The sequence below is a fragment of the Podarcis pityusensis genome, assembly GCF_964106645.2.
Source record: "Podarcis pityusensis genome assembly, chromosome: 5".
Lineage (NCBI taxonomy): Eukaryota > Metazoa > Chordata > Lepidosauria > Squamata > Lacertidae > Podarcis > Podarcis pityusensis.
In genome coordinates this window covers 1898314-1917364 of record NC_138032.1, presented here as the reverse complement: position 1 = coordinate 1917364, position 19051 = coordinate 1898314, and the positions used below count along the sequence as shown (strand labels likewise).

The 19051-nt window shown below is 47.6% G+C and overlaps 1 protein-coding gene across 1 annotated transcript in view; it reads right to left on the bottom strand.

Moving 5' to 3' along the window:
* The window catches only part of CLDN1 (claudin 1), a 29836-nt gene extending 11158 nt beyond the window's left edge, over nucleotides 1-18678 (bottom strand). The window contains exon 1 of the mRNA XM_081007552.1: nucleotides 18015-18678. Within this exon, the coding sequence (XP_080863678.1) occupies nucleotides 18015-18237 (223 nt within the window). The 5' untranslated portion in view covers nucleotides 18238-18678. The remainder of the gene's footprint in view (nucleotides 1-18014) is intronic.
* Nucleotides 18679-19051: the final 373 nt, after the last annotated feature.

Here is a 19051-nt window from a genome sequence, read left to right as displayed (position 1 = left end):
AAACCTGTTAATTGTAGGCAAACCATCTTTTAGAAATGACTTGAGGCCAAACCTAACACTTATCACACACATACCTAAGTCATTTGGGTGAGCAAATCGAGGACCAAATGGACGGCTTCCTCTAACACCTGGGTAAACATGGACCGCCAACCCTCCAGATGACCGTAAAGGAGGCTCAGGCTACCTTAAGGCCACACATGACGCTGCTGGTCAGTAGCAGAGATCTCTGGAATTCTGACTTCCCAGGAAGATGTGCAAAAATACCACCCACATAATAGCTACACTTTGGCAGAAGACACGGCTGAGGGATTAAAGGCAGATCTAAAGTTCTCCTAGAGAATAATAGAACTGTAGATTTGGAAAGTCGTATAGTTAAAGCTATGGTTTTCCCAGTAGTGATGTATGGAAGTGAGAGCTGGACCATAAAGAAGGCTGATCGCTGAAGAATTGATGCTTTTGAATTATGCTGCTGGAGGAGACTCTTGAGAGTCCCATGGACTGCAATGAAAAGAGAAGACTCCCTGGAAAAGACCCTGATGTTGGGAAAGATTGAGGGCACAAGGAGAAGGGGAGGACAGAGGACAAGATGGTTGGACGGTGTTCTCGAAGCTACTAGCATGAGTCTGACGGAACTGCAGGAGGCAGTGGAAGACAGGAGTGCCTGGCGTGCTCTTGTCCAGGGGGTCACGAAGAGTCGGACACCACTAAACGACTAAACAACAATAACAACAATATTTGGAAAGTACTTCAAGGGGTCATCTAGACCAACCCCCCCCCCCCCGGAATGCAGGGGTCACAGCTAAAAAATCCCTGACAGATGGCCATCCAACCTCTGTTTAGAAACCTCCAAGGAAGAAGAGTCCACCAGGTCCCAGTGGAGCCCGTTCCACTGTCGAACAGCTCTCACTGCCAGAAAGTTCTTCCAAATGTCTAGTTGTATTCTCCTTTCTTGTAACTTGAATCCCTTGGATCGGGTCCTCCCTCCCAGAGCAGCAGAAAAGGAACTTTCTCCATCTCCCATGCGTCAGCCCTTCAGATATTTGAAGATGGATATCATATCATATGGAAGTGAGAGCTGGACCATAAAGAAAGCCGAAGAATTGATGCTTTTGAATTCTGGTGCTGGAGGAGACTCTTGAGAGTCCCATGGACTGCAAGAAGATCAAACCTCTCCATTCTGAAGGAAATCAGCCCTGAGTGCTCACTGGAAGGACAGATCGTGAAGCTGAGGCTCCAAGACTTTGGCCACCTCATGAGAAGAGAAGACTCCCTGGAAAAGACCCTGATGTTGGGAAAGATGGAGGGCACAAGGAGAAGGGGACGACAGAGGACGAGATGGTGGGACAGTGTTCTCGAAGCTACCAGCATAAGTTTGACCAAGCTGCGGGAGACAGTGGAAGACAGGAGTGCCTGGCGTGCTCTGGTCCAGGGGGTCACACAGAGTCGGACACAACTAAATGACTAAACAACAGCAAAAATTAATTTCCACTTTCTAAACCAACACAAGAACTGGAACACAGCTGTCCTTTGAAATTCACACTTCTCTGAATTTTGCAATGCCCTTCGCCAGCCAAGGAATACGTATTAAAATGCATAGGCTAGAGAATGAGATGTCCCTGTTGCCCAACCCTCCCACTCAGTGATGCAGGAAATCCAGAGCAAAAACACCCCCAATATATGGCTTGCCTAGTGCGGGGGAGGCCACAATCCCTTCAGATAATTTGTTCCATTGTCAAGCTTTGGCTATAGCTTACATATTTTTTTTGGGGGGGGGGACAGTGGTGGGACAGTGTTCTCAAAGCTACCAGCATGAGTTTGACCAAACTGTGGGACGCAATGGAAGACAGGAGTGCCTGGCATGCTCTGGTCCATGGGGTCATGAAGAGTCAGACACGACTAAACAACTAAACAACAACAATCATATCACCTCTTACTCTTCTCCAGGCCATATATGCTCAATTCCCTCAACCATTCCTCATATGGCTTGATCATATTTCGTTACCCTCCTCTGCAGCCATACGCAACCATGATCTTAAGAGGATTGCCTTGGAGGTTCAAAAGAAGCCTGTGTATGTGGGCGATGAGAACTCACAGGAAGATTCTTCAATGGATGTGAGAGGATTTGGAAGGAGCCCTGGCTCTCCAGTCAAGTCAACATGAGCCAGGATCATAGTCACAGATGGGAAAGCAGGTCAAAAACACCATGGAAAGTGGAGGGGGGAAATCAGTTTGGTTGGCATTTTAATATGAAACTAACTAACGGAAAAGCAAAAAGTTGTTCTTCTTGTTCTGTGGGAAAGCCAAGGTGAGAACCTCCTAGAAGTGCTCCAGGTGGTCTTTGTGAGGTCTCCTTGAGGTAGCCAGGTGGCCACAGGTGCTTCTGCACCTGCGGACTGCCAACTCTCTAACCGCAAAGCCCAAGACTTCAGGAGAAGGGCTGGTATTGCCCAAGGGCAGCGCAGGATGGATGAAACCAGCCAGGGATATGGAGATGCAACTGATACTGCCAGGAACAGAGGCAAGGAGTCAGGATGAATCACGGCGCAGCCAGCTCATGTGGGAATCCCCAGCTAGAAATGTTTTTGGATGGCAACATCCGTGGGGCTTTCCAAGGACTGAGCCAGATGATACGTGCAGGTGTGCATAACTAACTCCAGTCTTAAAGAAACACACGGGGTTTTTTGGGGGGGTTCAATTGAGAGCCCAATGGTTGTGGAGGGAGCAGGAAGCGCTTAATGCTTCTGCCTGCCAGCGGTTTCTTTCACTAACCCCCCCCCCCCAATTCAGACATGCGTATCTTTCCCCCTGTAAGGAGAAAAGCAGATTGGAAGAGGTTTTGTATTTTACTCTGGCCCTGCCAATCACTGGAAGGTTACCCATGACAGGATGCGCGCATCAGGTTGGCAAAGGTTGCCCACCCATGGACTAGACCAGGCATAGGCAAACTCAGCCCTCCAGATGTTTTGGGACTACAACTCCCATCATCCCTAGCTAACAGTACCAGTGGTCAGGGATTATGGGAGTTGTAGTCCCCAAACATCTGGAGGGCCGAGTTTGCCTGTGCCTGGACTAGACGTTCCATTGTGTTCTGAGTGGGGTAGTCTATGCTGTAAATAATTTTAAACGGTGGAACTCACTGCCACAGGAGGAAATGATGGCCTCCACAGCCAGAGGCAGCAATGCCAGTTTCTGGATACTTTCCATTGAGGCACCTGGCTGGCCACCGTTGAGAACAGGATGCCTTTGGCCTGATCCAGCAGGCTCTTAATATGTTCTTATGTGGGGGAGGGGGGGGAGCATCTCTTGAGCCAATAGCCCTGTCCCAAATCCCCACAGGAAATTCGGTTCTGCATTTTATATTCCTCCAAACGTTGCACTCAAAGGCTTTTGTAACACAGCGTGTGACTCTTAAACTTGGAGCGCTGCACGCCCTCCTGGTTCATCAACACGCTCCCTGCCTTGCCCCAAACTTATTGTTGTCATCAGCCTGGATGTCCCAAAAAGTTATTTCTGATGTGGTAATTTTCCCTGCTGCTACCCACATCCGGCTGCTACTCCCTCCCCTCCCTTTAGCAGAGGCTGAAGGCAGATTCCTGCTCAAAGGATAACTGCTTATAAAAGATTTCTTACACAGGGCTGACTCTGGAGAGTGGCCAAAGGGAGCAGCTTCTGCAAAAAAATAAAAATGAACCCCCAGCCGCACCCTGACTCTGTCCCATCAGTGTTTTCCAGGCACAATTCAAAGTCTTGGTTAGAGCTGAGAAAAGCCTAAATTTCTTGTTGTGCTACCAAGAAGGAGAACAAGCATATAGGGATGGCCTTTCCAGATCAGACCTTCCTGCCTAGGACTAGGCTATAGGCAAAGAGGACCAAAATGGAGGAGTCATTCCTTGGCATTTGTCCTCTAATATCCAAAGGCCTCCTTCATCCTTCCATGGAAGAAATGTGAAATGTTTCATAGCCAAGTTAATAAAAAGGTAAAGGGACCCCTAACCATTAGGTCCAGGCCTGGAAGACTCTGGGGTTGCGGCACTCATCTCGCTTCATTGGCCGAGGGAGCCGGCGTACAGCTTCCGGGTCATGTGGCCAGCATGACTAAGCCGCTTCTGGCGAACCAGAGCAGCGCACGGAAACCTTGTTTACCTTCCCGCCGGAGTACCTATTTATCTACTTGCACTTTGACGTGCTTTCAAACTGCTAGGTGGGCAGGAGCAGGGACCGAGCAACGGGAGATCACCCCGTCTTAGGGATTCAAACCGCCGACCTTCTGACCGGCAAGGCCAAGGCTCAGTGGTTTAACCCACAGAGCCACCTGCATCCCTTAGCCAAGTTAATAGCGAGTAGCTTTTCCTTCACAACAGAGAATCCATAAACAGCGCCTTCTGCTTCTACTTGGAAGTAAGTTACATCTGACCCCTTCCAGGTTGTTGCTTTTTGTGAGTGGGATTCAGCCACACTCCAGAGATTTCACATGAAAGAAGAGTCTGCTGGAACAGGTCCAAGGGGGTCTGTTTAATAATAATAATAATAATAATAATAATAATAATAATAATAATTTATTTGTACCCCGCCCATCTGGCTGGGTTTCCACAGCCACTCTGGGCGGCTTCCAACAAAGATTAAAAATACATTAAAAACCCAGCTTCCTGTTCTTACAGTGGCCAACCAGATGTGTGTGAGAAACCGGCAAGCACAAGACCATTCTCCCACAATGTGGGATTCAGAAGCATTTCCTTCTCTGACCTCAGAGGCAGTTGTGTGCAAGGTTGCACAATTAAAGTGAATCACTCCACTTTGCCAAAACATAATAATCAGACTTTTTTGATAAGGAAAGCAATGGCACAGGAAAGTGTGAGGTGGCAATTACTGGATGTTGCATGACCTCAAAGCAAACAAGGCAGAACTGATGCTCAAGAAATGGTGGCATTATATTACAATAATAATAATAATAATAATAATAATAATAATAATAATAATTATTTATACCCCGCCCTCCCCATAATAATAATAATAATAAAAATTATTTATACCCCGCCCTCCCCAGCCAAGACTGAGCACCTAACACCAAGTATAAAAACAATATAATATATTTATACCCCCCATCTGGCTGAGAGCCAGTGTGGAGTAGTGGTTAAGAGCAGTGGACTCGTAATCTGGTGAACCGGGTTCGATTCCCTGCTCCTCCACCTGCAGCTGCTGGGTGGCCTTGGGCCAGTCACACTTCTCTGAAGTCTCTCAGCCCCACTCACCTCACAGAGTGTTTGTTGTGGGGGAGGAAGGGAAAGGAGAACGTTAGCCACTTTGAGACTCCTTCAGGTAGTGATAAAGCGGGATATCAAATCCAAACTCTTCTTCTTCTTCTTCTTTTCCCAGCTACTCTGGGCGGCTCCCAACAGAATATTAAAAACATGATAAAACAAAAGGTGTTGCTTCCCTGAACACCCTATGCAAACAAATCAGGATAAATGCTCAAGAAAGAGGTCATCTGGAAGTAGAGAGGGGGAGGAATTTGTAGAACCACAACACTGTAGAGTTGGGGAGGACCCAAATGGTCATCCAGTCCAACACCCTGCTGTAAAGGTATCACAACTGAATTAATTTCTGTTCACAATTAAGCTATGGAAGTGAGAGCTGGACCATAAAGAAGGCTGATCACCGAAGAATGGATGTTTTTGAATTATGGTGCTGGAGGAGACTCTTGAGAGTCCCACGGACTGCAAGAAGATCAAACCTATCCATTCTGAAGGAAATCAGCCCTGAGTGCTCACTGGAAGGACAGATCCTGAAGCTGAGGCTCCAAGACTTTGGCCACCTCATGAGAAGAGAAGACTCCCTGGAAAAGACCCTGATGTTGGGAAAGATGGAGGGCACAAGGAGAAGGGGACGACAGAGGACGAGATGGTGGGACAGTGTTCTTGAAGCTCCCAGCATGAGTTTGACCAAACTGCAGGAGGCAGCGGAAGACAGGAGTGCCTGGCGTGCTCTGGTCCATGGGGTCACAAAGAGTCAGACACGACTAAATGACTAAACAACACCAAAAATTAATTTCCACTTTCTAAACTAACACAAGAACTGGAACACAGCCGTCCGTCCTTTGAAATTTGCACTTCTCTGAATTTTGCAATGCCTTTCTCCAGCCAAGGAATACGTATAATAAAAGCATAGGCTAGAAAATGAGATGTCCCTGTTACCCAACCCTCCCACTCAATGATGCAGGAAATCCAGAGCAAAAACACCCCCAACATATGGCTTGCCCAGTGTGGGGGAGGCCACAATCCCTTTAGATAATCTGTTCCATTGTCAACCTTTGGCTATAGCTTACATATTTTTAAACATTTTTTTTTAAAAAAAAAAAAAACATGAGCATATGTAAAGTGCATTATACTATCAATAACTTTGCACAAAAACACATGCAGTTCCTAAGAAACACACAGATAGACACTATAGTGTGTTGTGTGGGGTGATGATGGAAGAGGTTCTAAGAGAATGGATAAATGCAATTGTCCCTAAGTTGCCACCACAGGGCACTGGTGTTGAGAGAGAGAGAGAGAGAGAGAGAGAGAGAGAGAGAGAGAGAGCTGCCCTACCCTCTTCCTGTCATGATGTTTACCACACAGCCAGGGAGCAGACCCACTACAAAGGAAAAACTCCAGTTGAGACCCTGCCCTAAATTCCATCGCTGGCAGAGGCCAGTGGAAGAGCAGGCCTGCCTGGGAAGAGCACACAGGACGCTGTTCTGGGAAGGGAGAGGAACAGGCTTGGGGTCTGGATTCTGAACAATATAAAAGGCTTGTCATTCCACAAGGAGGTGTTGCCGGAAAGGCAAGCAGTGGCTCGCCTGGCCATCAGATTCCACAAGATGAAAGTTCCTCATGCTTGGAAGAAGATCATAGAAACACAGCGTTGTAGAGTTGGGAGGGAACCCAAGGTCATCCAGTCCAAACTTCTGCAATGCAGGAAACTCAATGAAAGCATGGCAGAAGGCCACCCAATAGCTGGTTAAAAACTAGAAGAGTCCACCACCTCCCAGCGAGTCTGTTCTACTGTTCAACAGCTCGTGCCCTCAGAAAGTTCTTCCTAATGTTGAGTTTGAATTTCCTTCCTTGTCATTTGAATTCATTGGTTCGGGTCCAGCCCTCTGGAACAGCAGAAACAAGCGGCTCCATCTTCCATGGGACAGCCCTTCAGATATTTGAAGATGGCTATTGTTTTGCCTCCTCTTGTCCAGGCTAAACATCTTAGTTGTCCTCTGCACACCTTCCAGCTTGTCAACATCCTTCTTAAACTGTGGTTCCCAGAACTGGACATAAGACTCCAGGTGTGGCCTGATTGAGGCATAATAATGCAGTGCTATTACTTCACTTGATCTGGATACTAGGAAAGCAACCTAGTGGGAAACATACCTCAAGGACCACTTCCCTTCGTATGAACCTATCCAGACCCTGAGGTCTGAAATAGGGTCTGAAGCCCTTCTTTGTGTGCCTCCTCCACAAGAGGTCCAGAGGGCGGCAACATGAGAACGGGCTTTTTCTGTGGTTCCATTTGTAGAATGCTCTCCCCAGGGAGACTCACCTGGCACCTTCATTATACACCTTTAGGTGCCAGGCAAAAATGTTCCTCTTCAACCAGGCCTTTGAAAATGCCTTCTGAAAGGGGGCGTTATTGGGCTGTCTTTGTTTTTATTAATATGCTGTATTTATTGTAATTTTATGTTGTGAACCACCCTGAGATCTACAGATATAGGGCTGTATACAGATTTAATAAATAAAAAACCTGAGCTCAAATTCTGACATGGAGGCAGAGGGGATGGTCAGATGCAGAAGGTCAGCAGCAGCAGAGGGAGAGGTGTCAAAAACCAACCTTGATCCTGGCATCTGGATCAGGCCTGAGCCACAGTCCAAAGCTATCCAATCTGGGGCTCATGAGTCAAGGAGCCCCCAGTCAGCACCTATGGCATCCAAGCACATGAATCTGGTACCCTCTGAGGAATCAAGCTCCTCCATGTAGGGCAGGGATTGAGTTCCCCATGTTGACATTTGAATTTGCGAAGGAAACTGCCAGAGAGGAGCAGCATGAGAAGGCATCCTAGGCTCAAGTCAGAGTCCAGCTCATTTAAGGCCTTCTGGACCACAAGGAAGGGGCACAGGCTGGAAGGAGTAAAGACACCTGGAGCTGACCTTGGTGCTAAAACACCTGCCTGCCTTGTCCCACTGTGCCCCATGGGCTTCTCATCAAGAGCAGAGGCAGGAGTCCACTTAAGTCAGGCTTCCTCAGTCAGGCCCTCCAGATATTTTTGGCCTACAACTCCCATGATCCCTTGCTAGCAGGACCAGTGGCCAGGGATGGTGGGAATTGTAGTCTCAAAACATCTGGAGGGCCGAGGTTGAGGAAGCCTGACTTAGGTTTTGTTCAGAGTAAAGGTAAAGGGACTCCTGACTGTTAGGCCCAGTTGCGGACGATTCTGGGGTTGCGGTGCTCATCTTGCTTTACTGGCCAAGGGAGCCGGTGTACAGCTTCTGGGTCATGTGGCCAGCATGACTAAGCGCATGGAAACGCTGTTTACCTTCCCGCCGGAGCAGTACCTGTTTATCTACTTGTACTTCATGCTTTCGAACTGCTAGGTTGGCAGGAGCAGGGACCGAGCAACGGGAGCTCACCCCGACGTGGGGATTCAAACCGCCGACCTTCTGATTTCCAAGCCCTAGGCTCTGTGATTTAACCTATAGCGCCACCCGCGTCCCTTGTTCAGAGTAGAGCTACTGAAATATTAACCTCAGGACAGGGCATCTAGCTCTTTCTGCAAGCCAGGATCTCCCTCTCTCCTGCCTTTTATCAAACACCCTAGGCAATCTATACCTCCATGATGATCCAAGAAGATGGAGTGATGTTAGGGCAAGAGCAGAAGATGAATCACGCAAGAGGGGCAAACCACACACTGCAGAAGAAGCCCAGAGCAGCATGTGGGAAGACTGACGTGCTCCATAACACCCTCCAACCTGCCTTGGCCGCTCTTCAAATGTGGCAGAAGCTAAAATTTGGACTGACCTGCAATTTTGGCTGCGCTCAGGAGCAGTCACATGATTGCTTTTGCTGAACTCTGTGTGGATACACCCAGATTCAACCCACAATCATGGAGCACCATTTGGTTATCGGAAACCTGACCGCCCCCCAAAAAACAAGCATTGCGCAGTTGCAAAGTGTTAAGTATCAGGCAGAGTGAGGTCATCTGGTTACCTCTGCAGCTGTGACATAAACCAATTTGGAAATCCGGTTTGCTCAGGTGCCTGTTAAATCATTTATCATCATTTTTGCCACACCCTTCTTCAAGGATCTTGGCACATCTACCAAATCCATATTCAATCATCTAGCAAAATCCTAGTCAGAGCAAACCAGTGGCGTCCAATTCTCCTTGACTCCTTCAGTTCATTTTGGCTTGATCCATACTCCCTGGCAACACCAAGGATCAGCGCTCAAGAAAGTGGGGAACAGATGCATGGATCCATGCAAAAATCAGCCCATGGTTCCTGGCATTTTGTGTGTGGCTCCATCAAACGTTCACCCAATTCCATCTGCAGAAAGAAAGTGGTGCTTTCAAAGGAGCAGATCTATTCACTGCCATCTTCTCCTTCCCTGCCTTCTGCTACTTTGCCATTTTTTTCCTTAATATCCCACACTTTCGACACAAATTTATGTGATGGAAATTTATAAAATGGCATGATAGTAAGTTTATAAAATGATGCGTGGCATGGAGAGAATGGATGCAGAAAAGTTTCTCTCTCTCTCTCTCTCTCTCTCTCTCCTAACACTAGAATTCATGGACAGCAGATGAAGCAGAATGTTGGAAGATTCAGAGCATGGAAATGAATGTCCTTCTTTACAGAATGTGTAGTTGGACTTTGGAACTCTCTCCCACAGGAGGCAGTGATGACTGCCAGCCTCAATGGCTTTTAAAAGAGGATTAGACCAGGCTTCTTCAAACTCAGCCCTCCAGATGTTTTGAGACTACAATTCCCATCATCCCTGACCACTGGTCCTGCTAGCGAGGGATCATGGGGGTTGTAGGCCCAAAACATCTGGAGGGTCGAGTTTGAGAAAGCCTGGATTAGGCCAGTCCATGGCTTTTGATGCCTACGAGCTATGGCGACTCTGCTCTGACTCCACAACTGAAGGGAGCAATCCTTCTGAATCTTCTTCTTCTTTGGCGATCCCTCGTTGCTGAGTAAAATTGTCTTCCAAAAACACGGTTTTAACAATGAGTCCGTAAGTGACTGTGGAGGCCAATTATGGATCCACACATCCTTCCACAGTGGGGACATTGGTTTCCAGGCGAGAGCTGATCACGGTGTGGATTTGCCAAGCGTGCCTTCCTCTTCACACGTTTCTCCCTTGCATCCTGAGTTCGAGTGTCTTCAAACCCCATGACACGTTTGGTAAACGCTGTTCTCCAGTTGGAGCGCTCACAGGCCAGTGTTTCCCAGTTGTCAGTTTTTATACTACATTTTTTTAGATTTGCCTTGAGACAGCCTTTCAACCTCTTTTGTTGACCACGAGCATTACGCTTTCCATTTTTAAGTTGGAAATAGAGTAGTTGCTTTGGAAGACGATCATCAGGCATCCGCACAACATGACCAATCCAACGAAGTTGATGTTGAAGAATCATTGCTTCGACACGGGTGATCTTTGCTTCTTCCAATACACTGATATTAGTTTGCCTGTCTTCCTAAGTGATGTGTAAAATTCTGAATACCAGTTACTGGAAACCACAGAAAGGGAGAGCTGCTCTTGTGCTCGAATCCTGCTTCCTGGTTTCCCACAGGGGCGTCTGATTTGCCACTGTGAGAACAGGATTCTGGACCAGATGGGCCACTTGCCTGATCCAGCTTACTTCTTAAGTAAGCTGCTCCCCACAACACAAAATTTTTAAAGTGTTATTTAAAGTGTTATAAAATTTTTAAAGATACATAATTTCCAGAGTGATAGGGAAAAAGGTTGTGGAGCATAAGGAGCATGAGGCTGAGTGTGGGCACACTCACAAATCATTTAAAAGGCATTCCCCAAAAGTAAAAATAGGCTCGAAACAGAGACAGCCTTTTTCCAGGGGAAGGATCCAGACTAGCCCTCATAAACAGGGAAAGGCAGGGTGTGCGTGCATTGCCAGGGTGTGGCCCCGGCATGGAGACAGGTTCTGCCTGAGAATCAGTCGTGAAGCTATGGGATGTTGGGTGGCAACACCCAGGCACAGAGAGGATGGCGGCTTACTGAGGCAAATAAACCCTGCATCCTATTAATACTTGCAAATGATACCTTTCCTCAGACCCAGGGAGAAACTGAGCGACGATCCCTTTGCAGAACTCGGATGCAATACGGGGTGTCAGGGAGTGGATTTTAATTACCCTTGCATCAATGTCTTATCCAAAGAACAGAAAGGTCATCTTGGCAGGCTGAGTTGCCACGTTCTCAGATTTTGGGGGCTTAAGGCAGAGGTTTCCAATGTTTTTGAGTCCACGGCTCCCTTGACCAACTACCTTCTTTCTGCATCTCCCCTGTGGGGCCCAGGAGCCCAGTTATGTCACCCCTTCCTGCAGAAATGGCAGCCTCTCACCCTTTTTCGATACCCTCCCTTGTGGAGTGTGCCCTCAGCCTCCTCTCTCCTCTTTTTGGGAGTCCTCTGGGCATCTGCTGCTGCTGCCCCTCGTCTCTGAGCTGCACCCCCCCCCAACCCAAAGAGAGGTATTTCCTCACACTGCCTCACAGGGCCTAGGACTTGTCTGTCCATTCTCAACAGCAAGGGCTGGCAGACTATCTGGCTGGGCTCCCTCACCCGCTTGCTTGCTTACTCCAAGGCCACCTCAGCTCCTGGCAACCAGCACCCCCTGGCCAGCGTCAGAGACACCATTCGCCTGGGGAACTTGTAACCAGGGCTGCTGCAAGAAACAGCTGTGCAAGCCTTTGGGAGGCAGAGACTCAAGGGGGCATCAGAGGAGGGAGGGGAGGAAAGAGGGACAGAGGACAGTGTTGCCAACAGCACCCCTGACCATCATTCAAGGCACCCCAAGGTGCCATGGCACACTGGTTGAAAACCATTGGCGTAAGGGACTGTGGCTTCAGTTGAGGTCTGGTTCAAACCCAGAATCTGTTCCCAAAGCAGTGTGAAGCAATAAACAAAGGAAAGCATGTCTCTGAACATGGACAGAGTGTATTACAGAGCCCAGATTGTGTAGCAGTTAGAGGGTTGGACTAGGACCTGGCAGATCAGGTTTCAACTCCCCATTCTGCCACGAAGCTCACTGGGACATTCACAATCTCTCAGTCTAATCTATCACACAGGCTTGTTTTGAGCATGAAACAGAGAAGGGTAGAAGTGTGTGAGCATTGCTGAGTAGCACCAGCATCACCATGCATACATGGGATTAAAAAGCCTCAACACCTTAGGCCAGACTTTGCAAGTACATTTTCATAGCATCATAGCATAACAGAATTGGACATCTAGCCCAACCCCTGCAAATGCAGGAATCAAAGCTCTTTCGCCCTCTTCTCATTAGTCGTTCAAGCCTCCAAAGTGTCCTTGACAAATTCCTGAAGGGGAGCCACACCAGCCAGCTGCCCTGTCCAGTTGCAACTGCAGCAAGTGCGACACAGGAGCTTCTGGCACCTTAAACGTCTCAGAGGCCAGGGATGTGTTTGTGGGCTTGAATCCACATCGCAGGACGTACTCGAGAAGCTGGCGGGCGCATGCCCGCTAAAGCTTCTGCCACCATGCATTTATCAACCATTTGGAAGCCACCTGACGAGTCGGCTTACCAGTTCAGACAGAGCTCAGCAGGAAACCGTGAGGGATTTGCTGAGTGAGAAAAGGTTGCTAATCAGATTGTGGCACCAGCTACAGACACAGGAGCCAGAACAGAGGTGCTTTCTGACGCCCTCAGAATAGCTGAGCAGTTTGACTCTGCTGGGAGCAGGGCTTAATTAAAGATCAGACCCAGCACCACTTTCCAGTGCCAGAGCTCAGTGCTGGGCACTGAGGGACAAACATGGAGGCAAGGATGAGCCTCTGAGGAAGCACAGAGGGTCTTTTTATGATGGAAAGGCCCTAGTCAACCTGGACTTTGTAGCCGTCTAGGATCAAGAAGGGTGCCCAAGATCATGTTTCCTTCTGGCCCAAATCTCTTGCTTTTAAAAATGAGATTATCAGGAGAGGCTTGTGGATCAGACCAGTGGCCCATCTAGGCCAGCATCCTGTTCTGACAGTGGCCAAACAGGTGGCTCTATTGGTGTAACCTGCCAGGTGGATTCTCCCCTCCTGCAGCTTACAACGACTGGCCTCCCTAAGCACTTAAAGGTAAAGGGTAAAGGGACCCCTGACCATTAGGTCCAGTCATGGCCGACTCTGGGGTTGCGGCGCTCATCTCGCTTTATTGGCCGAGGGAGCCAATGTACAGCTTCCGGGTCATGTGGCCAGCATGACTGAGCCGCTTCTGGCGAACCAGAGCAGCGCACGGAAATGCCGTTTACCTTCCCGCCGGAGCGGTACCTATTTATCTACTTGCACTTTGACGTGTTTTTGAACTGCTAGGTTGGCAGGAGCAGGGAGGGAGCAACGGGAGCTCACCCCGTCGCGGGGATTCGAACCGCCAACCTTCTGATCGGCAAGCCCACCCGCGTCCCTGAGCACTTACTGCCCTCCAAAGTGGAACTAGTAGCCGTCAATAGCTCTCTCCTTCTCCATGAATTTGTCCAATCCTCTTTTAAAGCCATTGAGGTTGGTGATCCTGCAGTGAGTTCCAGTTTGACTATGGGCTACATGAAGGAGGACTTTCTTTTGTCTGCCCTCAATCTTCCAACATCCCCCTTTGCTGGAAGTCCCTGAGTCCTAGTGTTAGGAGAGAGGGAGAAAAACTTCTCTCTTTCTCTGTGCTACGCATAAAATGTCTTAACTGGAATGGCTGAAGTCGAGCTAGAAGAAATCCATAGACTCAAATAATTGTAGTGTTGGAAGGGGCCACCAAGGGTCATCCAGTCCAGCCCCCTGCAATGCAGGAATCACAGCTAAAGAAGCCCTGACAGATGACCATCCAACCTGTGTTTAAAAAAATCTCCAGTGAAGGAGAGTCCACTGCTTTCCAAATGATCAAGCACAAACTCTAAATTTTCAAATCGGAGCTTTGAAAATTTTCCTATATCGTGTCCTCCTCACAGAAGGCACATGTTATGGGAAGATCAACCTCATAATAATAATAATAATAATAATAATAATAATAATAATAATAAATGGCCTTGCTAGCTAGGGGTGATGGGAGTAGTAGTTCAACAACATCTGGGGACCCACAGGTTGAGAAAGGCTGCTTTAAAGGAATCCAAGGACTCTAATTGGTTTGGTCAACCCCAGTTGGGGGTTGTGCCTGTGCCTGAGTCCCAGGGAGCATCTGGGAAGCGGACAGAGTCTGCTCCCAGGCTCTTGACCTTCCCCAGGTGTTTACCCTTGGCTGACCTATGGTGCGCCCTGGGTCAGCGCTACCTACCGTGGGCATAGGGAGCTAGTCGAGCCAGAGCCTATGCAACCACTCACTTATCTGTAATCAGTAAAGTTGTGGCCTAAATTCTGCCAAAAAACCAAAACCAAAATTTGAGTCAAATGTGTTTTTACAGTGGTACCTCAGGTTAAGTACTTAATTCGTTCCGGAGGTCCGTTCTTAACCTGAAACTGTTCTTAACCTGAGGTACCACTTTAGCTAATGGGGCCTCCTGCTGCTGCTGTGCTGCCGGAGCATGATTTCTGTTCTCATCCCGAAGCAAAGTTCTTAACCCAAGGTAATATTTCTGGGTTAGCAGAGTCTATAACCTGAAGTGTATGCAACCTGAGGTACCACTGTATTTATGGGGGAGGTCTCAGGATCTGGACACACAACCAGGAATCAGTGTGTGTGATGGGAGGTATTGCCTGTTTTTCCAACTATCCCCCCTCAAGCTCATGCTTATTCCACCCACTCCTGGAAAGGAGAGCTGAGCTGGCAAAAGCACACCAAAACACCCACACAAACACCCACACCCACACACACATACCCAAATGCGCACAACAGGAGCTATGCCCAAGCCATGACTTCTGGTTTGGAGAGATTGTGAGCACACCTCGTTCCACTTGCGCACACGCTATCTATCCGCAGGCTGTTGCCTGAATGCCCGATGTGAACTCAGCGACCATTGTGCCCCGCAGAGGGTGAACGGGCACCGCCTAAGTTGTGCGCCCCAATTAATTTCAGCTCTGGCAGCCACGGGATAGGGATCTGGTCACCTTGCTAGTACCAACGAGAAAGCCAGCCAACAGGTTCTTTCTAGGAACAGCATGAAAACACTCGCAGGAAACCCTCGCCAAATTCCTAAACCCCAAACTCTGCTAATTGTGTCCACCGTTGCTAAATCATCTCCCTCCATCCCCCAGAAACAGCACTTGCCAAGCCAGCCTCAGTATTTAGTTAAATCAAATTATAGTCATTATTCTCCCCCCCCCCCTTTCTTTCCTTCCAGCTACCCAGAGGAATAAAGACTTATGTTACATGATACGGACAAGTTTGTCGTGACACAGCAGTCAGTAGCCGCTGCTGAAAAGTGGCTTTTGCATCTCAGCTGTGAGCCCTCAAGCCTTTTGGTTACTTCCAGGACTCTTAGCAAAGATCCCTGGGAACAAGCTTCTGCTACTAATGCTGACATCTGAACCATCAAGTTGGAAGGGACCCCCCGGTGTCATCTAGTCCAACCCTCTGCAATGTATTAATCTGGCCATCCAACCTCAGATTTGGGGTGCAACTGTTTTGGGGTGAGCAAAAGGCATAAGGAAAAGCCAATATGTCAACTTCTTTCTCGTTCAGTGACTAAAATCATCCATACTGGAACCCAGGGAAGCAGTGATATCTCATGATTCCGCCTATATCTGCCTCTTCAGAGGTGAAGCAAAACCTTCAGATGTATTTGACGTTCCTCAACATTTCAGTTTGGCTGCTCACATTGCCAGAGGCACATTTTCGTGTGAAGGCAGGATATGACTTTAAGAATCAATAAACAGAAAATTTGACATTCAAATTGAAATCATAGATTCAAGGACTTGTAGAGTCGGAAGAGATCCCGAAGGACATCTAGAAGATTGATTATGCAATTGCCCTTAAAATGTGGACAGTTCAGACTTGCTGTTTCAGGGCTGTTGTTGGGCAGAACAACATTGTACAGTGTTTCTTAAGGGTCTGATTCCGACAAACGTCCCTGGTGAACTCTCATGACCTATCATCTGTTACATATTGCCAAATACAAAATACCATTGCATGTCACCTCTCAAATCTTCTGAAATCGATCTCAAACATTGTCAAATTCTAAACTTCTGTCAAGGACAAATAAGTAACTTGAACTGTGAAAAACGCTGTCCGCGAAGAATCCAATTTTCACATGTACACATGTCAGTTTTAGCTCCGTAAAACTCCTGTACTTTTAACAACTGCCCTCTAGAACCTCAACACACATCATCCCTGGTCAGGGAAGGGAGAATCACAAATGTGAGTCAATAGGAATCAATAGTTCAGATGAAAAAGTAGTGTGTTTTGGAACTAGACAGATCTCATCAGAGAGGAATGAGTTATGTGAAACTCCAAAGCTGGCTACCATTAAAAAATGATCCAAAATAGATACTACATAATTACTGTCCCCACCCTTGTGAGAAGCAGCCAGAAGGATTTTCAAGCGTATCTTGAACAAAACCTACAAGAGGAATTTGCATCCCTACCAATAGTTTCCTACGTGCCTTAGCAACTGTTTTCTCACTACCAGGAGTCTTTTGCAGAGAAAGGCAGACAGAAGAGCTCCCACCTCCACTGAGCAGCCTTGAGAAAACTGCCACCTGCCAGCCTCAGTTTCTCATCTGTAAAATGGGCATTGTGACAATCGACCTCACAGAGCTCTTTGTTGTGAACCAGCCTGATACTGTTGTGCTAAGGCAATGGTAGCCGAGAAGAGAGTCCTGTCTGTGGGGTATGGAGTGCAGTTGGGATTGGGGGGAAATACGGATGTATACATTTAAGATGTGTAAGCAGTAAAAGAAAGCATTGAAAAGCCAAGTGGCCTTTGAATTAGAGAAGACCAAAGGACTTCGTTGATGCTCTGGGACCTTGTAGAAGCCTAAGAAATGCCTCTGTAGCCTGAAAAAAATTATTTCCCTGAGTCTGGTTAAGAAGTTTTCCCCAGGGAATGCCCAGAGGTAAAGGAATTCTGGAATAAAACCCTAAAGGTTATTAATGAAATTTTTAAAGTGAAGCTTTCAGTAGACTTTGATTTCATGACAATGGAAACAGGGCTATAGAGAAAGGTGACCAGTTTATCTTCAAAGCTATGATATTAGCGGGAAAGGCAACGATAGCTTTAGGTTGGAAAGATAGAGAAAAATGGACAGTAGAGGCATGGAATAGTTATTTGTTTGAACTTCTTCAGTCGGACATTGTCGCAGTCATGTCACAGGAAACAACGTGGAAAGGCAAGTCCACAACGATAAGGAACAGATGGAACCCCTATCTTCCATGGATAAAAACTACTGGAACAAAAGACATTCGGTGGAAACTAAAGACACTATGCCCCTGGCTGAGGATAATAGTTTGAACCCTTCCAATGGATATGGGGGGTGGGAAGGGAGGGAAAGGAAAAAATTGTACGGTAAATTTAGAATTGGAAGGAGATAATATGATGTATGTAAAAATCCCAAATTCGAATAAAACTTCAAAAAAAAAAAAAAGTTTTCCCCAGTGAAACCAAAAGTTTCCGTCTCTAAGGCCGTGTGCGGCACGGAGATGCCTGCTTTTCTTGTTGAGGTGTGTAATTTGACAACTTGTAAAAGTTATCCTGCCTCTTCTGTCTTGGAATTCTTAGTCCCTGTAGTGCTGATCACCAAGAAAGGCAGTTTATTGACACCACAGCCCTGGTGTGCTGAACTGAAGAGCAACCCAGCAGCCCAGCACCGAAAGGAAATCTAGCAAACCACTTACTTGGGAGGCTGAGCAAGGTGTCAAAGGCTTTGCATTGCATCTGTCCTGTGCTCTGTGTGACGCAGTTCATCCAGAGACCTTGGTAGATGGCCTGGGCTGTCACGATGTTCTCCCCAGCATAGGCGTTAATTTTCCACTGGGGCATGGCCGTGCAGATGATCAAGCCCACCCAGCCGACGAAGGCCAGGATGAAGCCCAGCATCTGTAGACCACTGTTGGCCATCTCCTTTGCACCGGAGCTCCTGGGAAGTTTCCAAAGGCTTGGAGCTTTGGGGATCGATCAGCGCCGGAGCCCAGCCGATTCTTTGAGCAACCTTGACGGAGGAGCAAAGCGAGCGTCTGCTTGTACTTCTGCGCTTGTAATCCGAGAGATTTCAGAGCAGGTTGCTGGATGGAGGAGCTACCCAAACTAAAGTCGGCTGCACCTGTGGCTCACTATTTAAATCAGAGTCCTCGGAGAGCCCCCTAGTGGTTTCGCTTGAGTTTGCCAGCGCATCCTGAGTGCTCCCAATGAAAGTTAAGCACCACCAAAAGGTTAAGCCTGGGTATTTCAGGGTTGCTGTGTTTTTGGTGTGAAAAATGCAGCGATTTCATCCATTGCAGCAAGATGAAAAGGAATCTTTGCTCCAGCCTCCTGTCTCCTTGCAGAGTCAGAGCCAGCCATGTGCCTCCATTAAAGGCCACCGTAGCATGCTTCGCGCGCATGGGCACATCATGCATTCCATCCCTTATGACGCCTTCATTTTGGGATCCACCCTGTTCCCTTGGTGGTTTTTACTTTTAAGGGCATAGCAGTGGCAAGGGATGAGAGATTACCGATGCTGCAAGGATACCTAATTAAAAACACTGACTCAATAGCACCTTTCTTACTATCATGTACACACTGAGTGTTGAAATCGTTCGTGACTTGTGTGTTAACTTTATTGCTGTTTTGGGGGAAGACTCATCATTCTTCAGAGGTACCAATACTTCTGTAAGGGGAATCAAGGGAAGTATCACTACCTCTCTATCCTGCTTTGGGATGAACCCACCTGGAG